Here is a 23,219-nt window from a genome sequence, read left to right on the forward strand (position 1 = left end):
CTAAAGCCAAACAGACATAGCTTCTTGAAAACCTGTTGAATATGGTACAACCATTTAACCCAAACTTATCCAGGGCTAGGCAGGGCGGGTCTCTGAACTCCAGTTTGATGAGGTGTGGTGGTCCCTGGGAAACACATCTATTCCAGTTGTTTCCGGTTCTTTCTCCTCTCTCCCTTAAACATCCCTCTCTGAATCCTGCCCCCTTCCCATTCCCAAACTCCCAATAGGACAGCAGATCAATCTGAACCCCTCTCTAGGAGCCAAGAAGGAAACTCAGCCAGACTCACAAACTCCAGCCGCAGGCCCCGAACACCCCTTCCAAAAAGGCTATTGCAGTGCGAGTTCCTGCCTGCCAGGTGAGGGCTGGGGATGGGGGGGGGGGGGAGGGCAGTGGTGGCTGGGGACCGGGGTAGCAAGAGCTGCCAAATGGGAGAGCCGGGGGGGTGGGCAGACGGGGAACCCTCTGAAGGCGTTTTCACAATACGGTAAAGGGCTTTGAAGAGGAGGTGTGTGTGTGGCAGGCATGAGGGCCACTGCCAGGCATTAGGCACAGGGGGAGGAGACTTCTGAGGCCAGGGCCGGAGGTCTCCGAGCCAAAATACTGCTGGAGGGGATCCCTTGAAAGTAAAGTGCCTCTGTGGGAGGACAGGCAGAAAGTAGGCAGTGGAATCCCCAGAAGGGCGAGGCAGCTGCTCACCATCACCCCCACCCCCACCATCACCTATCAAACTCTAGGAGTGGAACCCACCATCTAGGAAAGCATTTTACACATTCTAAAGGCACTACACCTTGGCCAACCACCGGAGGCCAAGCCCGGCTGGAGCTGAGGAGCCCAGGAAAGCCACCCCAAGGCAAAATGGTAAGAGGTGAGGCCCTTGGTCCTCCTCCTCCCCATCCTCTCCTCTCCTGTAGCTTCCATGGCTTCTGTGGCTTCCGTGGCAGCATCTCCTGCCTGGGAGTTCCCCTGCGGCTCAGTGAAATGGGCAAAGCTTCCCCCGATACTGACGCTGTGGAAGTTGCTGCCAAGCCCTGCCAGGCCAGGGCTGCCCCCAGGATATACCTAGTGCACAGCCGGTCACCCCCACTTCCAAGCAGGGTCCCCTCATGGCCCAGCAGAGGCCACACCCCTCCACCTTCACACTATACCCAGGGCCAGACACCATCCATGTCCTCAGGGCAGCAAGAATCACAGCTACACTCCAAGCAGAAGACTATGACTGTCTTTGGGCCCAGAATTTGGAAATTTGCTTTTCAGTCAGAACTTGCAATGGGGTTCTGGAGGTGGTGTTTCTGACAAAAGGAAAAACTTACCCAGAATTTTGCATTATGGTTCTTGCTTCCATGGGGAAAAAACAGGGAAAGGAGGTCCTACGTGTTACCTATACTAGGAGTGTGAACTGTGCTTTGGGGTTTTCTTTGTTTTATTATTATCTTTTTTTAAGTGTAAGTTATCATACTAAAAGTGTCTATGAATATAGTGTTCACCGAGCAAGCAGCTGTGAGAATATAAAACACCATCGCCCTGGCACACCCCCATCATCTCCTCTGGACCCTCTGAGTTCCCTGATCTGACTGGCAGCTGAGGGCTCCGGAGCCAACAGGGACATTTTCTCAGTCTCATCAATTAATGTTTGACCTTCAGCGCCACTCAAGGTGGAAAGAGCTCTTGGGGTGAGCTCTGTGTGCTCTCCACAGGGCTAACCCCCATCTCAACTTTTCTTATGGCACTCTGCAGCAGCCTGATCCGGGAAGGGAGGAATGTGTAATGCAATATTAATCTGCGCCCCCTCTGGCGTGTCCTCAGGGCCCTGCAGGCTGTCTCAGTAGGAGAAATCCACCATCCATCTGAGAAGGAGAACTAAATCACTGTTGGAAGGTATACTTAAAATAACGTTTAAAGCAAAGGAACCAAAAACTGAAAGGTTTTGTGGCTCATTAATATTTTAGGGGGAGTAGAGGAGAAAGTCCACAACACTGGAATTAAGATTAAGTGATTTTTCAAAAATCAATGCACACACGCACACAGCTTGCTTGCACTCTCTCTCACACACACACCGATACATACACAAACACATGCACACAATTACACACAAACACACTCTCTCTCTCTCTCTCTTTCACACACACACACACACACACACACACACACACACACACACAGCAGTTCTTCCCTGACCAGCTCCTTGATACATGGAGAAAGGACCCTAAGAAAGGCTCTCGAGACACAAGGGCACCATGACCTCTGCAATCTGCAACTAAAACAGCCAGGCTGATTTAATGCACAACAGGTCTAAACAGCAAAAACTAAAACTAAAACGATGTGCTCCCTCATAGAACTTAAATCAGTGAAACCTAAGCGGGAAGGAGGAACAACAGTTTATCGGCCTGGGAACGTACAGGTCTCACGTTAAGTGCAAGATTTAGAAACGACTTTCCTGGAAAGTTTATACAGTTATGCCTCTTCCGATAACAGATGTGGGTGTCACTGGGGCATCAGCCTTTTGGAGGGAAAAGCATCTTTTCATTCATCTCTCATTGTCAAGTTTATCTTTAATAACACATGGCTGCAAAAGCCTGCCCAATACCCCAAAACATGACCAATTACGTGAACAGAAACCAGCCTAGAGCATGCAGAGATACGCATTGCTTTGAAAATTTGGTTTTAATTTCAGAGAATCAGAAGAAAGAATAAAAGTCACGCATCTGTATTTATTCTCACCCAAAAGTACCGGTTCCATTCTGGAGCCACTAGCCATGTGGCAGTTTGGTCTGTGTCAGCCTACCCCTACACACACACACACAGCTCTCCCAGACCCACCTCAGCTGACAGTGGCCAGGCATCCTGGGGGGGGGTGGGGGGAAGTCCTGTGGGACTCCCTCCACCGAAGGGCTGCAGCACTGGAGAGGTGCCCTCTCCGGGCAGGGCCTCTCACCATAAACACTGAGGGGAGAACCAGTCCCCAAGCCCCACACCTGACTGGTCCTCCACAGCCTGTCTCCCTTGGGCAGCTGGCCTTGGGAGGGCGACTGCCTAGGCACTACTGGGACAGAGCGGAGGGGAGAGGAGCATGGGACCGAGGCCCCTGAGGAGATAGCAGACAAGTGAAAAGAGCAGCCAAGGAGTCAAAGGCAAGACAACAATTATTCGGTATTCCTCTACTTCCACCACAGCCTTTTGAGGGGTTCGGTTAGGAGGATTCTTCCCCCTTTATAAGCAGTCCCCATCTTCCCCTCTGAAGGTGCTCCCCCAATGGGCCCCCACCTCACGTGCCTGGGCTGTCCCAGAAACAGACAACCGGGAGTGGAGCAGAGGCTGCTGGGGCAGAGCTGGGCTAATCTCCTGGCCTGTGAGGAAGGGGAGAAGGAAAATCCTGCGGGCTGCAGGGGATGGCTCCACACCCGCAGAACACAAAGTGCTTTGTTTGCTCTAGGTAATTGCTCAGCTCTTGCTCCCAAAGGGCCGCACTTCCCCGAAGGTTAACCCTGTGCAGACACCCAGGAGGTGGGGAGCAGAGGTGCCCTGGCCACTGCAGCCAGACAGCCAGGTTTCCCACCCAGCAGGGGTCCATGCCACCCAATGCCCATCACTTTGGGCCGATTTCCTCCCTCCCTAGAAGAAGCAGGAGCATTCAAGTTTGGGGCCCCCTGTCCCCATGCTACCCCCTCACTCTGGAAGAATAAGCCCTTCAGAGGACACTTCTCTCTCAGGCATCCTTGGAGATGAGCTAAGCCAGCAAGCAGGCAGTCCCCCACCCTAAACCCCTCCTCAGCAAACCCGCAGGACACGTGCCCTGGTGCTGAGGGCACCTAGGGGCCCCCATCCCAGACTATATGCACATCTTTCAGCCTCAACTCTGCTTCTGAAGAATTCGCTCCTATAAAAGGCCACTGCGCTGCATTTTTTGCTTGTTTATTTTGATTTTTTTTTTTTTTTTTTTTTTTTTTTGCCTCTCCGGGATTTTTTTCCCTCCCACTCAAAAGCTGCCCTTTAAGTGGGAGGGGTTCTGAGAGGAAGCTCAGGCCCCTCCAGGGACTGTTAGGAGAGTCTCCAATTTGCGGAGCCCCACTCCCCAAGGAGAGATGAACAATGAGCTAATTACATTTTTATCTTTCTAATTACCTGAGGATTTGTGTAAATGGGAGAAGCAGGGGGTATGCAAGAATGGGAGAACCAGCTTTCCAGCCCCAACCCTCCCCAAGCAGACCACCTGAAAAGGGTGGAGAAACAAATCCTCAGCTTCTAAACTTTTTTTTTTTTTTTTTTCTCAGCCAGTTCTCAGCCCTCCCGGAGTTCCTAGGCCCAGTGACTAGCTCAGGAAAGCTGGAGGGAAGCGAGAGGTGTTTGGTTTTTGGGTTTTTTAATCCTCGTCGAACCTATGAAAGTAAACGAAGCTGCGCCTTAGCATTTTCTCGGCCTTTCTGGGCTTCCTACACTGTGGGTTTGGGTGTTTTCCTCCTGGGGCATCCCGTCTCGGGTGTGAAAAACTTCGATGGGGACTCGGTTCCCTCCCAGAGAGAGAAGGGCTCTCCTTTCCTGTGGAGCATAAGGCTTTGTCTCAGGTGTGGAGACAGCGACCCTGGATCCCAGGAAGCGACGCCCGGGGCACCGCACGGAGCTTGCTTGGGGCTCAGGCGCGGCCACCGCTGCCGGCCAAGCCCGCCGTGCACCTGGGCTGGTAGAGGTGCTAAGCGACACCTCGGACTTTTTAAAACTCATTGCACAGCTTGAGAGCAACCTCCAGGGAGCACGTCCGAACTCCAGGGAGGAGCAGCGGGGCAGGGTGGGGGGAGGGGGCGGATCAGCGTGGCAGCGGCATCCCCGCGGCGGGTCCGCGGGTGCCCCGCCGGCCCGGGTCAGGGGACTCGCGCGCGTGGGACGGGGCGGCCTGACCTTGGGGCTTGGAGGCTTCGGTGGCATTGGGCGGGGTCATGGCGATGCAGACGTCGCCCTCGGGGAACTTGTCACACTTGAGCATCTCAGGCCAGTAGAAGCCGAAGAACTGCATGACGGGCTCGCACGAGTCGCGCACGGCTTCGCAGAGCCAGCGGCACGGGTAGATGGGCCGGTCGAGGCAGACGGGCGCGAAGAGCGAGCAGAGGAAGACCTGGGTGCCGATGTGGCAGTTCTTGTTGAGCAGGGGCACCCAGCTGCTGGCCTGCTGCTTCACCTCGGCCATGGTCTCGTGCTCCAGCAGGTTGGGCAGCACCATCTTCTTGTAGCCCACGTTGTGGCACAGCCGCAGGTCCACCGGGATGTCCACGCACTGCGGCGGCTTGGTGTAGAAGCGCCCGCTCTGGTAGGAGCCGATGTCCGACTGGAAGCTCACGTAGTCGTACTCGCTGGCGGAGCCCGCGGCCAGGAGCCCGGCGGCCAGCGCCAGCAGCACGCCCGGGGCGCCCCAGCGGCGGCCCCCAGCGCCGCGCCCGCTGCCCATGCTGGCTCGGCGCACTGGCTCCCGCGACGTCGGGGCTGCCTCGGCCGCCTCCCCGCGCGCGTCCCGCCGCAAACTTCCAGGGACCTCCAGGGACAAAAGGCGCCGGCCCCAGCGCTGCCCGGCTCGGCGGCCGCGCGCTCCTGCCCGGTCCTCGGCGGGTGGCGGCCCTCGGCCTGCGGCGGGCGCCGCGGCGGGAGCTCGCGCGGGGAAGGGGAGCGCGCGCGGCGGGCCGAGTGCTGCTGCCCCGGCTCCCGGACGCGCGGCGGGCTGGCTGGCGGGCGGGCGGGCGGGCGGGCGCGCGGCACTTACTCGGGAGGCTGCAGGATTCGAGTGCCCGGTGCTCCTGTTGCAAAGCCCTCGGAGACTCCCTGCGCAGCCAATCAGCTCCCGGCTGCTGCGAGCCGCACTCATTTAGCACGTCAGTCACCGGCGCAATTAACCAATCGCTTCACTTGCAAGAGGGTTCCGTTTACTAGAACTAAACCCAGGTCAACACCCCTTAAAAAACAAAACCAAAAATAAATAAATAAATAGCGGAAGAAGTGGGGGAAGGAGAGGAGAAAATGGAAGGAACGGACAGGAAAAGAAAGAGGGGATAGATAAAAGTGTGGGGTGGATAAAGAGGACAGTCAACGCTGGTCAACTTGAGTAGGCTTGATGAAAAGCCAGGAACCTTAACAGTACTTGCAAACCCGTGACATACTGAAGACCCCCCCCCCTTTTTTTTAATACAATTTTTCCTAATTTCAGGCAGAAATTCAGCCCACCAGACAAGCAGCCCACCTCCCCGGTTTTGTCCTCTGTAGTTGCAGTACAAAGACAGACCATTTCAGACAAACCCGGGCTCAGGAAGGCTGAACCAAGGGAGGTCTGCTTTTAAATCCCCAGCCGTCCAGGTGTCCAGGCTCAGTTCGTGCAAACCCAAGGGGGAGGGTTTAAGCCTTCCAGCCGCTTGCCGGTTTAAAAATGCAGCACCCTTCCAGGTGGGACAACCGGTCGGTGGCCAACCTCAGACAACACCAGAGGCAGTAGGTAACTGTCCCAATGTTGCTCAGGGTGGGAGGAAATATTTCTCACAGAGGTGTTAGCTTTAGGAGGACAGAAGAAGAAAGGAAAGGAGAAAAGAAAAGACATACTCAAGTCCCAGCCTGACAGCAAGTCTTGTGTGTGCCCACATATACACATTGACATGTTTGTGGTGTAGAAAGCCAAAACATTAAAAACACATGTGCACTTATCAGTGTGGCTTGTGTAAATATCAAGTCCATCACTCAGGCTCACATGCTACATTCAGAGCTGGTCCAGGAACCTCGGGTCAAAACCCAGGGTCCCCATTAAGGCAGAAGGCAAAAAGAGTGTATCAGTAGATATACAGCAGGCCCTCTCTAAAGGCAACCCCTCCCCCAAGGAAACAGAAGTCTCCCTGCCCTCAGAGTCTCTGGGAATTTTTTTGTATATTTCTAACATTACCCTGAGAGGAAGGGTCAATCTCCAGAGAGCTGAGAGTGTGACCATGACTGACCCCTGAGGACAGGTGACAACCACAAACATCTCGTGAAGTTTGTTAGGTCTCTACACTGCCTATATCTTGAAGTGTGTGTGGAGGGAAGCCAAGGATGCTGAAAACCCACATCTGAGCAGTGTGACACTACTGCATGTGGCAAATGGGCCACAGATCTCAGAGCTCAAGGCAGGCACTGTAGGTGGTGTTGTCTTGCTGGGCCAGCTTGTTTGTAAAGCTCTGGGGAAGCTTGCTTTGGACGCTGCAGACCTAATTTCTTGATGGACGGATTCCAAGTACAACTACCAGAGTTCATGAAGAAGTAAGGCTCTGTTCTTAAAGCAGTCGTGCCCATCCAGCGATTGTGATTCAGCCACCCACATTGGAAGCAGCTGCACGGTCATCCTCTCTGTCATTTCTCAGCTCATGAAAGGTGCAGCAAAGAAAGACAGGCAGAATGGAGGGAAAGAGATGAGAGAGATAGAGCAAGACTTTGGATGGCCAAGGGTTAATCCCCAAACAATGGGTGATGCTCAGCCCAAGAAGCTGGGGAAGACATTCCTCACAGAGAATAGACTGCAGGAGACTGGGCAACTGTTTCTCAATTCAAGGGGCATTTAGAGAAAAATGCTGTTTGGTAGAGGGTCCTTTTCTTTCCTACAGCCAGGCCCTCAGTTCCAAACCAAATGTGTCTGTTTACTCACGCACTGGAAAGAGTTGTGTTTGTAGATAACATCCTCTCATCTCTGAATCCACGCTTAGCTGACCTCTCACTCATGTTTGCAGTTTCCCCAAATGGTGGGAACTTATGTCTTTCCACCATTAAAATTCTGGAAAGTAGCCTGGGTGATAGCTACTTTCAGTAGTAGACCTCCACCAGTCTCGGAGGGTCTCAAGGAGAAAATCTCACAGTCCCACTGAGAGAGGGAGCTAGGCTGCACCTAGTTGTTCCTTGTGGACTTTGATCACCCCAACCCCCAACCCTCCACCCCATCTTACTGCTTGGGAGAGAGGCCTCTTGGGCTGTACCAAGGACACAGTCATCTTGAGGACAGACAGGGAGTGTTGGTATGACTAAGAACCCAGAATCCTAAACCCAGTACATTTCTGGCTCCTCCAAAGACCCAGCTGGAAAGGAAGGACTCAGTCTCAGTACCACTGACAGACCAGAACCTGTACCTGAGATTTTGGAGAGTGACTGCCCACTGCCAATCAGTTCACATATCATATAATAGCGCCAGGCAGAACAACCTGAAAACTGTACTTTAGAGGTGCATACAGGTTTTTGTCCTTATTCACACTATCAAAACTTGGTGCTTCAAAGTCCAGTCTCCCTTTTCCTAATAGCAAGCATTTGTGTATGTAGAGGAGAAAGTTCTAGAACAAAGATTTTTTTAAACATGCTATTGATGTGACAGAGCTCCCAGAAACCAGGGTTTTGAAATATGAGAGCTGTGAGCCAGGAAGCACACCTCCTTTCCTTGAATGGTTTAAATGATCAGGAGCAAAATACTACTTGAAACGTGTTTTTCATCTCAAAAAAGTTTTGATTTTCCCATACTGCCAGTTGCCCATACATGAAAGTTGGAAATGTGTTCCCTGTTGCTTCATAACACCAGCTTAAGGAGGCATTCTTCAGTCTTCCCATTGCCCAAAGCCGAATGTTGGGGCCAAGCAGGACCACGCAGGGGCTTCCCAGGTGCCTACCTGGTGGCCTCTTCTTACACACAGAGCTCCTTCCTGCCCATTCCTAGAAAAAGGGGGGGAAGGTGGGGGTTGCTTTTCAGCCTCAGCCTCTTCCTCCTATTCTGCTCCATTATCATTTGTCAGTGGTTTTTCGGACACTCCATAGATACACTCAGCATCCTCTCCATTATCCAGGGCAAGAGAGTGTCCTGTCTATGGCTGGGTGCTTGTGGGTCTGGTACAATGCAGAGGACAGCATTCTGGCCCCGAGTCAGGAAATATGGAGTAATGCCTGTGTTCTGGTCTTCACAGGCTGAATGGCTCGCACATTATCCCTCTGGCCCTAGAGTTCTCATCTGTAAAACAGAACTATTAATGCCTGTCCCACTACTCTGGAAAATAAAATACAGTACATGCTTTTTAATAGTTTTTTAGTATAAGTATGTCCCAAATAGAGCATGGGACATACCTATACTATAAGGTATTCTTTGTTTATGTGAAATTTAAACTGAACTCCTGTGTCCTGTATTTTACCTGGCAAACCCACTACCCATCCTTCGGGCATCGCCTCCTCCCAGCAGCCTTGCCTGACCTCCTCTCAGTCCATCACCTGCCTTCTCCACCCTTAGTCGGATGAACTGCTCTCTCCGCCCTGCACCCAGAGCACTTGTGCACACTTTGTTACAGCACTCACGTGGATGTTTTCAAACCGTTTGCTTTGGGGTATCTACTACATGACTGTGAGCCCCTGGAAGGCCAGAATCTTGTCATATTTTGTCTCACGTGGGCATCCCCAGCATCTATCACTGTTCCAGGCACACAGCCAGTGCTTGGTGAAGCCCACCATCACAAAAAGTGCATCAATATATAGTAGAAGGAGGCAGGTATGTGAAATACCCAATCTAAGGGAGGTATTATGCCTGAGCATTGATTTTGCACTGCGTTTCCCAAGAACCAAGGTAAAAAGCAAGCATGAATAACTCACGTCTGCAGGAAAGAAAAATCTTCCCTAGATCTGAATTCTAAAGGAAATGATCATGAGCCCCTTACACAAAGACTGTAAAGAGGGTGTGGGGCTTTTGTATTGACCCTCCTCTGGTCCATGTCCAGAGCTGACCTGCTGCACAGATGCTTGAAGACTCACCTCCTTCTCCCCAGGGCATACACAGAGTAGGCTGCTCTAAATGATGGGCAGCCAGCGGGTGGGCTGATGAATGCAGTGGGCTGTTTCAGGAAGAGGGCAGAGCTTCCAGTAAGTCCTGCAGGGACTGACGCTGCAGTGAACACTGATCCCCAGCCTCTTAAGGCAATCCTCTTAAAAACAGGGGCTGGTACCTGGAAAGCCAGGTTTCCAGAAGCCTCTGACAACACCTGGGAGTGGAGTGGGCAGGAGACGCTGGTAGGGGCTCTGGCCCTGTAACACATGGTGCCAGGTTCTAGCTTCAGAGCTCAAGGCTTCACTGGGAAGGAAAAATGGGTCTTTAGGGACCCCTCCCCCTCTCCCTGTGAAGGCGAACTGGCACATGCTTCCATGACTGCAAGCCCAGAAATCTGCCCAGATTTCTCCAGGGAGGGCAGTGGCCCAGAGGCGGGACACATTCCCCAAGGAGCCCTGTGTGTATTGACTTAATCCTTCCTGGCGGGCACACCAGTCAGTTCCACCACCTTTCTCAACAGCAGCTGGGATACGAATGAGGGGCTGAGGGAGGAAGAGTGGAAGAGAGCCATCATCACACTCCTGCTCTCCTCCCCTCCTCCGGAGAGCTTCACTCCCAGCTCCAGTCCAGGGCTGGCTGGGAAAGCGATCACCCGGGGCCTCCATCCGGGCAGGGGGCAGCCTCCTGTACCAGGCTGGCCTCCGCTGGCTAAGGCACAGTGCCTGCCCAATAGAGTAAGCTGTCTTCCTTCAGGCTTTCTCCGTTTGCACCCTTCCTGCCTTATCGCCTTCGAACCTCACACAAAGCCTCACAGCTGGCAGAGAAGCTCATTATTCCCATTTTATAAAAGACCCAGAGGCTCCAAGTGATGGGCCCCTTTCCACCAGTCCACCCACCACTGCACTCTGGTGCAGGACAGACTCAAGTCAGGAACACAGATCTTTGGATTCCAATTCTGTTGACTCTGCATTAGGCTGAATTGCCTTTGCTCAATGTTCACCCTTAGGAAGAGAAGCCTGCAGAGCCTTCGGCTGTCCTTAATGTCTTATCATAAATTCATTTATTGGACTCTTCCAAGAGGCCAGCTAGAAGGAAAAGATGGCATTGAAAGAGAGGGAGGATGGAGACAGAGGTCTGAAGGTCTGGACAAGTACATGGGGTGTTTTCCTATGGGATCCCAGGACAGAAAAAGAATTGGATAGAGTAGTGAGTACATACAGGCGTCAGAAGTGGGGGGGGGGGGGGGGGGTTGGGGGATGCTGCAAGAATGGGTGCCCTGGCCTGGCCAGGGTTGCAGAGGTGACCCCAGTGTTCTGTGCTGGCAGCTGCCCATAAAGCATGCATAGCTGGCCTGCCATCATGTGGATGCCCAAAAGAAAGACTCCAAGGGAGAAAAGACCATGCCAAGAGATAAAGGGCTCACTATATACCCTTGAGAGAAAGATGGAAAGAGAAGACTATACAAAAGCTAATCTAGGGTGTCCTGCTAAGGCAGGAGTCCTACTTATGGTCCTCTCTAGGGCCTAGACGTTTCCAGAGTTCCATGATGATTCCAGGGGTGATATTTAAATTATTTAAAATCTGGGATGGCATGAGTGGTAAGATTGTATGTCTGATGAAAATCACCTGTGCAAGCCCTACAGGTGTGTACTGGCTGGATCCCACTGGGACACTGGGACAATGACAACAGTGGTGTGAGTGGATATGCAGTTCCCAGAATGCACCATGCTGCCTTGTGCCTCTGTGCCTAAGGTAATGCTGACGCCCTGCCCCGTCCAAGACTCAGCTCTCCACCTTCTCTTGGCCAGCCACTCTTCAGAGCCTCTCAGCTAGAAGGGGTCAAGGAAGGCATGTGTCTGCCCCTGGGTACCAAGGCTATCTGAGCACCTCTCCTCAAACACCCCTTGCCTGTTTACATGTCCAGAGTTCCTCTAGAAGCTTCCTGAGGACAGAAACTATATCTGTTCTGGCCTCATATCTCCAGGACTTAGCCCAGTGCCTGCCACACACTAGGTGTGCAGCGGGCCTGTGGTCACCAAATGAGATCGGTCCTATAACCCAGCTCTAAGCATTGAGAATTAAGTGCAGGTTGGTAAGTGGGGCACCCCCAGAAAGCCTTTTAAAATAGTCGGCCTTAGAAGTCATGCACCTTGACCTTTCCCTCTTCTTCCTGCCCAGAATTCAGGTGGGATCCCAAGAGATACAGCAGCAAGCTGGCAACCATGAGACCACACACATGAGGATAAATGCCCACACGCTCTGGTGGAGGAGCAGGAAGATGGAAAGAACCTGGTCTGTAAGGAATGGCCCAAAGGCCTGCCCTGGAATGCTTGTCAGGTGAGACCTACAATCTCTCTCTCACTTTTTCGAATCCAAAATCATTTTGGTTTTCTCTTTCTTACAGCTGGAAATAAACCTAACTAGCACAGATCTATAGTTTAGAGACTCTCCAAGCAGACAGAAAACTCAAAGGCTTCAAGTTCTAATTTTTGCTTGTCTCCTAGGACTCTACTATTCAAAGTTTGGTCCCCAGACTGACAGCATCGGTATCTTCTGGGAACTTGTAGCAAACACAAAATCTCAGGCTCCACCCCAGACACATCCAATCAGAATTTGCATTCTAACAAGATTCCTAGGTGAGTTGTATGCATAGTTAAGACTGAGAAGCACCATCCTAAGAAACTCTTCCAGGTGCCTGCTTTTCTCTTGTTTTGATTCCTATAGCTGCAAAGCACCCTATTTCAAAGCGTTGGGGGATTTGTCTCACAACATGCATTGCATGTGTCTGTATCCCTAGATTTAGCATCCCGCTCGAAGGGCCCACTTTTCTGAATAGGAAACTAAGTCATAGACAAGCTCCTCAGCCACCGCAAGTATAGAGCATTCAGACAATTCTCTCTCTCTTTTTTTTAATGTTTGTTTTTGAGAGAGAGAGAGAGAGAGAGCACACAAGCGGGGGAGGGGCAAAGAAAGAGAGAGACAGAGAATCCAAAGCAGACTCTGTTCCATCAACACAGAGCCTGGCACAGAGCCAGAGCTCACAAACCATGAGATCATGACCTGAGCTGAAGTGGGTCGTTCAACCAACTGAGCCAATCCAGTGCCCCTCAGACAGCTCTTTAATAACGAAATTAGGTTTTCCAACAGAAAGGGTGGACAGGCAACCCTCTTTCTTCAGGAAGCCACACTGCAGAGGTGTTAGCAAGTAAAGATTAGGCAGCAAAGAAGGGCCATCCCTTGGCCCTTCTGAAGCTGACTACAGCAGCCAGGAGTGAACAGACCCTGCGTTCTTCCCCACGCACTGTATTTTAAGCAGCTGTATATCTGGAGGCTTCTGTAATCTTCCAGCAGTTCCACACTCTATCATATTTAATATCTGTCACTATACAAACATTGCCTTTTATCAATCCTTCTAACACTCAGAGTGTTATAAGAAAGCCATAGCCCCCACCCCTCAGGAAAGCATAATTTGTCCATCAAACCCTTTGTTCTTTATTTTTAACTATAGTCTAGACCACCAAATTACTGAATACCCCGTTTAAAGCTCCATAAATAACAACTTCCCAAGTAGAGACACTCAGCCTTGGAGCACTTCCCAAGTTCTGCATTAACTCCTCGGGTGTGAAGGGTTTCCAGCCATTTTGGTCCATAAATATATAACTGGCTCCTTCCTAAATTGCCACATAATCCTTACCACCATCACTTATGTTTTCTTTTATTGCCATTATCATTGGCGCCTTGACAGGAGAATAAATTACTCTTTCTGGAGGATGAAGTGTTCTACATCCTACACCATTTTAACTCACCTACATTCCCAGATTTTTTATTTCCATCCCCTCTCCAAGGAAATTGCCTCCTTGCAATTAGCAGGGATTTCAGATTGGAGTTTATTCTATTCTCTCTTTTCTCCTGACCATAACCTCTGCCTGGACTGAGTCACATGAGAAAGAGAAGCCATCTAAGATGTACAGTAAAACCTTGGATTGCGAGTAACTTGTTCTGTGAATGTTCCACAAGACGAGCAAACATTTCTAATAAATTCTAACTTGATAAACTAGCAATGTCTTGCAATGCAAGTAGTACATGATCACAAATGAGCCAATGGTTCTTAAAATTCACTTCAATACATGAGTGCTTTGGACTACAGGCATATTTCTGGAATGAATCATGCTCGCAAACTAAGGTTTTATTGTATTCCCAAAACCCAAAAAGCATAGAGGTAGGAAAGACACACATCAAAGCAACCAAGCAGGATTGAGTGCAGAAGAGAGGGTTCGGGAGAGGGGAGGTGTGAAGAGCTCAGGCTGAGATGTCACATTCAGTCAGGACAGCATGCTTCATCTGGGAGCATTCATCTGCCCACTCACTGCCCAGCAATTCAGAGCAGCCAACGGCCATGCTAGGGCCATGGCCCCAGAACAAGTGACCAGGAACCTACCTCACTGTGGCATTAAGCATATGCAGGTCCCCATAGCTCTCAGGTCTAACGACTCTGTCAGACTGGCTGACAGTTCTCTCTCTCCCCATCATTTTGTCCACCTCCTCAACCCCAGCCCCACCCAAACTATCCTAAACAAGTAGGCTCTCAGCCTTCTGATAGCTTTCCAGAGATGGGGTAGCTATTGTCAGTGAGAATAAGTACACCTGTGGCAGATTAACTAGGGTGCTGGGGAGGAAGAGTGTGAAAGTCCAGAAAGGAGAGAAGGCTCTGAAGAACGAGCTCACCAAGTCCTGGAGCCAGGAAGTTCACACTTCTAAACTTCCATCTGGTTAGGGAGGACACCTAAACCAGCTGGCCACACACTGGCTTCTGTCCTCACTCCTCTGGCTGAGGTCCCCTCCAGCTCTCCAAGGTGAAGGGAAATCCTGGATAGAGACCTAGCTTTGCAAAACACAAGGAGCAAGAGGTAGTGTCCCAAGACTCATATAAGCCTCTCCTTTGTGCTTAAAAGGGCATATATGATAAATGTGTGAGCTCTGTCTCCAAATCCTCTCCCCTTATCTTTCACACATCATATTTCTCCTGGTTTGGGCATAACTGACCCTGGAATGAAAGATCTGCAGGCTGCTTGAAATATATCCCATGAGCCGTCATGTTCTCCAGAGGAAGGATGTTCCTGATAGTCAAAGGGCTTCAGGAGAAAGGGGGCAGCAGACACAGGCTGCATGATGGGTGGATGTGGGGGAGGGATGTGGGGCAACATGCCTGCTCCTCTCAGCAGCCAAGCCTTTCCATGCCCATTCCTGGCTCTCTTACTGGACTCTTGGCCACTCTCAACACCCTTTCCTGCTACTGCAGGGGTTACAGATGGGGCACCTTCCCCACAGCTGATTATCAAGCGCTCTTCCTGGGAGGTGAGATACCCAGGGTCCGGGGGCTGTCTGAGCAGCTCCTCCCTGGGGCCAGTGCAGGGCTGGAGAGCAGAGTGCAGGGGAGGGAGGGAGCGCATGTGGAATGCAGCCCTCTCCCCAACACTCAGAGGCCAGCCTGAGGGGCATAATAGAATACATTAGTCCACAGCCCATTCAGCACTGCCTCTTTAAGAACAATGGCGGCAACTGAGCTGATTTTTGCCAAATGACTGGCTTTAGTCCATTCGGAGCTCAGTGGAGCTCACCAGACAAAGTCCATATTCAGGACTTCATACAGGGTTGGCTAATGGGCACTGGGGCACCAGCACCAGGTGACTTCCTGGGATCCCTCCCCGCCCCCCCGCACCCCTGCCCCCCACCACCACCATCACTCAAAGCAACCCAGGAATGATACTTGAGGCTGACACCAGCCACCCAGGCCCATCCCTAGACAGAGCCCACATGGGCCCAGAGGCAGGCAAAGAAACTGCTACTTAAAACAGGCAAGACAGGTTTCATTTTTAATTTGAGGGCCCTGGTACCAGTGGCTGATTCCAAAACAATCTTGATCGTTTGGAATTTTACATCAGAAAAATCAACTTGGCTGCTAGAAGGGAATGATGCTGTATAACATCAACCCTATGTGAGACACCTGTTTTCGTGGATGCAACATTGAGCTAAAAAGTTTTCCAGCCTGAGGTCCTGAGTGTTGTTTTCAACCTCTTCACTTCTCTGAGCCTCAGGTCCTTAATTTATGAAGAAGAGGAACTGAGAGGCTCTAGACCCATTCAAACTTTCAAATTTCATGGGAAACACAAACTCTGACCACACTTCCTTCACTTTACTATCCCATACTGGATCAGGAACTCCAGAAACACCAGAGCTTGGAAAACTGTAGAGTGCAATAGAAATGTTAGTGGTAATTATGACCGTTGGCAAAAATCACTGTGAAAAAAACAATGCCAGCACCCAAAATGGAGCTGTTGTGGTGTGATTTTTTTTTTATTCCTAAACAGGTTTGTCCAAGAGGGGAGGCAACAGAGAGCCAACATGTTGGCATAGCTGTGACCAGCAGGTACCAGCAACGCCCCCCTACCCAAACCAAACCCTCTTTCCCCCACAGCGTGCTCTTTCCTGCCCTGGACATACTCAGATCACCCTGAGGAGAAGACCCAGGACTTGGTCATAGGCTTTGAGCACTTTTCTTGGCATTTTTCTCCTTAGCCATTGCATTACTGATACACGAATTTTGCCTAGATTTTTTATACACCTGAAAAAGTCATGCTGAAGTTTGGAACCTGAAAATGGGGGATCTTCGGAGAGAATATTGCCCTGCTGGTTCAGACTCAGACATCAGCCACTCAGGGTGGTCTTTCCTAGTTAAATTGCACCCAGCTTCTCCCTATTCCCTTTTCCACCAAACCCTAGTCCCTTCTCCTACTTTATTTCCCTACCTACTTCTTATGATTTTCTAACAAAGCACATGTTTTGCTCATTTATTTTATTGTCTGTCTCACCACGACCACTATCAAAATGTAAGCTTCCCAAGGACAGAGATTTTCATCAGTTTTGTTCACAACTGTATCCTATAGAGCAGTGCCCTGGTATTCCTGGTAAGCACTCGATTCATAAAGGCTTGCTGAATGATGAATGAATGAATGACAGAGAATATAGAATAAAAACATATATGTAGTATCATTGAGATTTTGTGGAAAGAATAGTAGAAAGAGGAGGCAGGGAGACAGGGAAGGAAGGAAAAAAGCTAAAAAGCCTGGAAATAGGTACACTGAAATGTTAATTATCTCTGCTTGTTGGAATTATGGGCAGTTTAAACTGTCTTCTTTTTGTTTTTCCTCATTTTCCAAAATTTCTACAATAATCATAATTTTTGAAAAAAAAGGTAAAAATATAAATATTAATTTTAAAGAAGAGAAGACAGGTGGATAGCATAAATGTGGATAGCATAAATGATAGCACAAGGAACAATGTGAGTCTCTAATACCAGTTTCAATTACATAGGTTCTTAAAAATCCTGCCTCATTTGAAATGTCAGGTAATTATTGCAAAAGACTTAGTGTGGGAGGGGGGGTGAGCGATGGCTCACATTTCTGGATAATTGCCCCCATTGTCCAGGTCAGGATGCGTTTGCAGTCATATTCTACATCTTTCTTCCAGACCACACAGAAGCGAAGTATGGAATCAGAACTCTTGGGCCAGCAATCAATCAACATATATTTAATGAGTGCCTACTATGTGCAAAGGTCTGTACTTGATGTGCATTCTACCTCCCTCTTACACATACCCTCTTCAACTGCTCCCTGTCATCTTGCCCCATCTGATTTTGCAATCTTGGGCCCCTCGTCCTCCCAGGGCAGCACAGGTCCAGTCTGGGCATCTGATCATTGCACCATGCATCATCCTAAGAGAAGACATTCTGAGCTTCCTCCACTTCCTCTAACTATGAACATGGGGCATAAGAAGGTCAGAAACAGGCTCAGAGAAGTTAAACAGTCTGCTTGAGGTCACATAGTGGGTTATCTGTGGATGCCAGGCCACTTGCCTCGGGTCCCTCCACCCTGCAGCCATACTGAGTGTGGAACAAGGGCTCCCTGGCATAATCCACCCATGAGACAGTCATGCCAGGAGGGGAGACTTTGAAGGTCATATACCTGTCATACCAGGGGAGCGCTTGGCAGCCGTCCTTTCCGGACTGCTGGAATTCATCCTGTAATAACTTGCCACACAAAACATACTTATCCCGTTTGCACTGGACCCTGTCCCAAGATGGGAGGGATAGTAAAAATGCCTCCTTGAGTACCACAGAGAGCACCCGAGTGTGCAGAGGCCTGGGGGTGTTTGTTCTGAGGAAATGCTGGACAAACCATGTGTCATCCAGTGAAAGAGAGGAGGTAGAGAGCCTGGTGGTTCGAACGTCGGGGAGCGTGTCTGGGCATGTGGTAGGATCCAGGAAGGCTTGCAAGGATTTCCCGCCAAACTAATGAGGGTCCTGGCAGAGCTCCACAGTCACTGGCAGGAATCCTTGCTCTAATTGCGATCCAACCTTGGCTTTACTGGAGGGCATCAGCTTGTGAGTGAAGAGCCTTGTTCTCCTTAGAAGCTTTCCTGCCCCACCTCTGTACCCTGGTGTAGGGTGCAGATCTGAGACACCTTGTATAGCATGTCACTAGCCTCACCAATGGCTCCTCTGCCCTCCACTTGCCCCACAATGCTTTAGATGTCCCCATGGAATAACCCCAATGAAGCCTCAACCTAAGCAGAGATAGCCAGGAGGGACCAGCTTCTCTCCTTCTGTGCAGCCCCAGCTTTGTGCTTCAGGGCTCCAGCCCAGTCTCTGTGCCACCCACCTCTTGGGGCTCTGATTAGACCTCAGACCATGCATGGTGCCTCCGTCTTCCCAGGCCCATCCCTGATGCAGGTAGAGAGTATCAGCCAGAAGTGGAACATCATTGCTGGTGCTCCCAGCTGGACCTGGCAACACGGGGACCTGCTGTGTGGGGAGGGAGGGATCCCTGGGGCTGGCAGGGCTTCCACACTTAGGGAATATCTCCAGAACGAAGGACAATTCTCCACCTTGCAGGGAATGACCAACATTTGATCAGCGTCTCATCTTAATAAAGTGGTTATAGTTCCTGCCTTTCCGTCATTCATTCAGCTACCCTGTGCTGGGCCCTGGGCTCAGCTGGGGGAAGCAAAGTAAACAGGAGACAGACCCACCCTCAAAATGTTTCTAGCCTCCTGGAGAAGACCTCGCTCTCCCGTCCACAAGCTGAAATAAGAATCATATTCTGATTCTGTCAAGAGTCACTGAATGCCTTCTTTGTGTCAGCCATTTTGGCCATCATTTGTAGGTATGTTAGCACAATAAAATCTCAATGAGCCCAGGAGGCAAGACAGTTTGGAAGAAACGGAGGGTGACATGTTAAACAATTTGCCAGAAGTTACACATTTGGCAAGTAGAAGACTGAGATCCGGGGCACAGAAAATCTTTGACAGGACATGAAAGTAGGAGATGGAGGTGGGAAGCTACTAACTGAAAAGGTTAACAAACCTTCTTGAGCCCCCATTTAACGTATCAGGTCCTGTGTCACCAGGCCAGAGACCTTCACTTTCATCCTGGCCACACTGCACCCAGGGAGCAAAGGCTCTTGCTAGGATGGGTGCCACTCAACTCCCTGCTTGCCAGAGAAGTTGTCCCATCCCCGCCAGCCAAGGGGAGGGAGCAGCGGAGGACCACCATACCCTCTGCATTTTTTTCAGGTAGCTATCGCTGCAGAGCAGGGTGACACCTTCTACAAAGTGCATGGAGGTAGGCGTTTGGAACAGCTTTCCAATCTGCACAGCTCTTTCCTTTCTGTCTGTCTCTCTTTCTTTTCTCTTTTTAAAAAAGAAAGCAGGGTCTCTATTGTATCCTATTGTGTACTGGCTGCCTGGCCGCTGATTTTTTCCGCCCTGTCTCATTAAGATGGATGGGGTTGCTGCCTTATTAATAATTGGGAAGGTTGCTCTTTGTTCCCTTTTCCTCTCCTCACTAACGAGGCCTGCTCCAGTGGCTCCATAAAGAGGCTGGCAGCCCCAGGCACACCAGCACTTCCCTGTATGCAGGGCTCAGGCTGCCCAGGCAGGTCCGATGGCCAAGCAGAGTGTTCACACGTTCTCACCTCCGGAGCTCTAGAATCATAGGAAAACGCACTGGGAGTGTCATCCAGCCACCTACCCAGAGTCGTGCACAGGATGGATTTAAGAACCCCAAGTCCTAGTCTTAGATCTGCTCCTGGACCCCTCTGTTCTGCTCCCTCCTTTGCTTTCCTCACCATGCCACCATTAGCTCTTTCTTGTGAGTCACTTATCCACTCTATTAGCAGACACATGCTGGTTATCCTCCTAGGGAGAAAGAGGATGCATTCTTTTGTTAGTTTATTCAATGCGGACTTTTTTGGAAGGTCTACAATGTGCCAGGCGCCAAAGCCATAGTGGTGAAGGAGGCAGAAAAGTTGCATTCTTGCCTTACTTTCTAAGTGGAGTGAGAGAATAAACACACACACACACACACACACACACACACACACACACAAACAAGGTGTCAAGAAAACGTGAAGTGATATGGAAAAATTCAAACAGGATGATTCTATCTGGAGGGCTCAGATCAGGGAAGGTCTCTCAGAGGAAGTGACATTTCCCTTGAGACCTACATTGCAAGTATAGGACAGACCCAGCTTCTCCACAAGAGGGTAAAGGCCTCAGAGGCAAGGACTATGACATGTGAAACAATCCAGGAACAGGTAGGCATGGAGTTATGTGGGGTGACTCTTAGCTGGACTTGTCTAGAGGTTTCAGGAGGGCCAGCTGGAGAAGAGGTCGCAGAGTGTTCCAGGTGGGGGAAGGCTGGAGTGAGGAAATAACACAGCCTATTCATGAGACGGTGAGGGGTGCAGCACGGCAGAGCATGTAATCGTCACCTACCCCTTTGTCCTAAGTTTCTGTAACTGATGTATCTGGGTGCCTGATCATCTTCACTTTTCCTCACTCCCAACCTTGCCCTTCTCATTCCAGATGTATGGGACCTCATTCCGGAGGAACAACCTCTGTGGGCCTGTTTAGCCTCTGGATTCTTCTTGGTTAACCCCTCACTCTGTGGCTGTGGAGCCCAGTTTAACACAGAGGAATCACATGGGAGGAACATTCAGGGAAAGAGGACTCCCTGAGAGAGAGGTGATGGCCCCACCAGCTTGCCAGGAGTGTGAAAAAGCTTTGGCTGTACAAATTATGTTCTGCTCACAAGTTTAAACTTCACCAGACCTGCCCTCTCTGCCACATGAATTTCCCCTCACACCCTGCCCACTGTGGAACCTTCTGCTGAGAACATGAGAGTCTGTTCCCAGAAAACACTTCAAAGTCCCTCCACAAGCACAGAGTCCCCTCCACGTCTGCTCCACTCCCACAGGAGCAGTAAGAAGAAAAAGGGGAAATGATATTTGCTTTTTATGATGCTACTTGATTTTCTTCTAGCCCTCCTGACATTTTTATGCCCTGGGCTTATGAACTAAAGCTTATTCACACAGCCAAGGAAGACAATGATCTCTCTGCTCACAGGGATGTCCCAGTTTGAGGAATTCCAGCCCCCAACACCCCTCCCCCTACCAATGCCATGTCAAGAAGATTAATGCCCTTTCTCCAACCTGTGAATAGAAGGCTGGGCTGTCACAGACCTTCCAAGTAAAGGAAGCCCTCCATGTTTGCATGGGGCTAAGAAAGCTTGGTTGAGCATATGTGTGCACACACACACATACACACACACACACACACACACAAATACACACACATGCACTCTCATGGTAGCATCCTCCCAGAATCCACCAAGAGAGGCATTTATTCTCAACCCAGCTTTAAGGCTGTATCAAAATTTATCATGGCATCCAAGTGGAAGAATTACATTGATCCTCGATTATATCTAAGAGCTGGTAGGTCCCATCTGGGCAGGAGACCTGGGTCCAGTCTCATTCAGTTAACCCTACAAACCTAGTAGGCCTCCACAGTTGCTTCTTTTGGTCCAGCTCCCTAAATTTACTGTTGAGAAAAGAAGAGCAAATCTAGCAAGCATGGACTGAGTACCTCTCATGCACCAAGCACCATGCCAGCTTGGGGATGCGAGGTGATCAAGTCCGTCCTATGGCGAACCACCCTCCCTGATTCCACGCTTGGGATCTGCCATCTCCCATCTGCTTTGCTCTCTTCCTCCCGAGCCCTCCATCATTTGATTTTTCACACTATTTACATATGTTTTTGAGCATGCTTCCTCAGCCTAAAATGGTAATAAATCCTACTAGCGATCTTATAGGGATGTGTTAATGCATTTAAATGAGATAGTGCATTTATATTTAATTTTTTTAATGTTTATTTATTTTTGAGAGAGACAGAGAGACAGAGCATGAGTGAGGGAGGAGCAGAGAGAGAGGGAGACACAGAATCTGAAGTACGTTCCAGCCTCTGAGCTGTCAGCACAGAGCCCGATGGGGGCTCGAACCCACAAACCGTGATATCATGACCTGAGCCAAAGTCAGATACTTAACCTACTGAGCCACCCAGGCACCCCAAATGAGATAGTGCATTTAAAAGCATAATAATGCCTGCCAAATAATCCCCATCACCTGCAAAATGTTAGTGATGTTTGTTCTTCTTCACTGACTCATAGGCCCCTCTTAGTGTCCCCAGCACAGTGACTACCGTGCGATTATCTTTATGACCCCAGCCCTAGCTCCAGCTTAGACCTTTGCACATAGTAGATGCTTATTAAATGTTTGTTTTAAAAAATATCCATATCCATTCAGTTCTGGGTGCCGATCACTCAGAAGCTGGTAGCATCCAGATTCGCTAACCTAAGGAATCCATTTGGATTGAGGTCTTAGGGCTCAACATTTCTCAGTGTGTTAACCTCCCAAGATACAGAATTTATATGCTGGGAGACTTGTGTTCCTTAAACCAAAAGCATGCTTAATAGTGCCCATTTAAAGCATTGGAGGAGAGGGATAATTATTATGGACAACTATTTAACTCATTAAAACACACCATAAGAGGTAAGCTAACCTCTCATTGAAAAGGACAGACATGACTGGAACAGTCACACCCACCAAGAGGTGCCTCTCTTTGTCACTGGAAAAGTTGAATTGCCTCAAACCCTTCCTGCTAGAGACTTTGAAAAGTTTTTCTGGCCAGCGTTTCTTGTCCATACAGGCTGCCCATCTCTTACTCATCTCGTCATGCCTGGCAGGCAGTGCCTTCTCATTGGATTCACACCTAAAAGTGTGTGGCACTGACTGGCCACTGCCAAAGTGCTGGGACAGGAAGGGAGAATGTCAACTGGGAAGGGGAGTGGCTGGCTGGTCACAAGGTCAAGGAGTGAGCGTAGTGTGGTCTCACCCATTGCACATCTCAGGAGAGCCTTAAAGAATATCTCCTGATGCCGTTGTCTCTGCCATCCCAAAGCACCACTCTGTACATGGTACATCCTTATCCACAAGCCTAGAGTGGATTCTGACTGCCTACTGCACCAGGCCTAACTTCAGGACCCTC

The 23,219-nt window shown here is 50.1% G+C and overlaps 1 protein-coding gene across 1 annotated transcript in view; it reads right to left on the reverse strand.

Moving 5' to 3' along the window:
- The window catches only part of SFRP1 (secreted frizzled related protein 1), a 43,618-nt gene extending 37,847 nt beyond the window's left edge, over positions 1-5,771 (reverse strand). Inside the window, exon 1 of the mRNA XM_060653491.3 lies at positions 4,892-5,771. Coding sequence (XP_060509474.1) covers positions 4,892-5,435 — 544 coding nt within the window. The 5' untranslated portion in view covers positions 5,436-5,771. The remainder of the gene's footprint in view (positions 1-4,891) is intronic.
- Positions 5,772-23,219: the final 17,448 nt, after the last annotated feature.

The sequence above is a fragment of the Panthera onca genome, chromosome B1 (assembly GCF_046562875.1).
Source record: "Panthera onca isolate mPanOnc1 chromosome B1, mPanOnc1 haplotype 2, whole genome shotgun sequence".
In the NCBI taxonomy this organism is placed as follows: Eukaryota; Metazoa; Chordata; class Mammalia; order Carnivora; family Felidae; genus Panthera; species Panthera onca.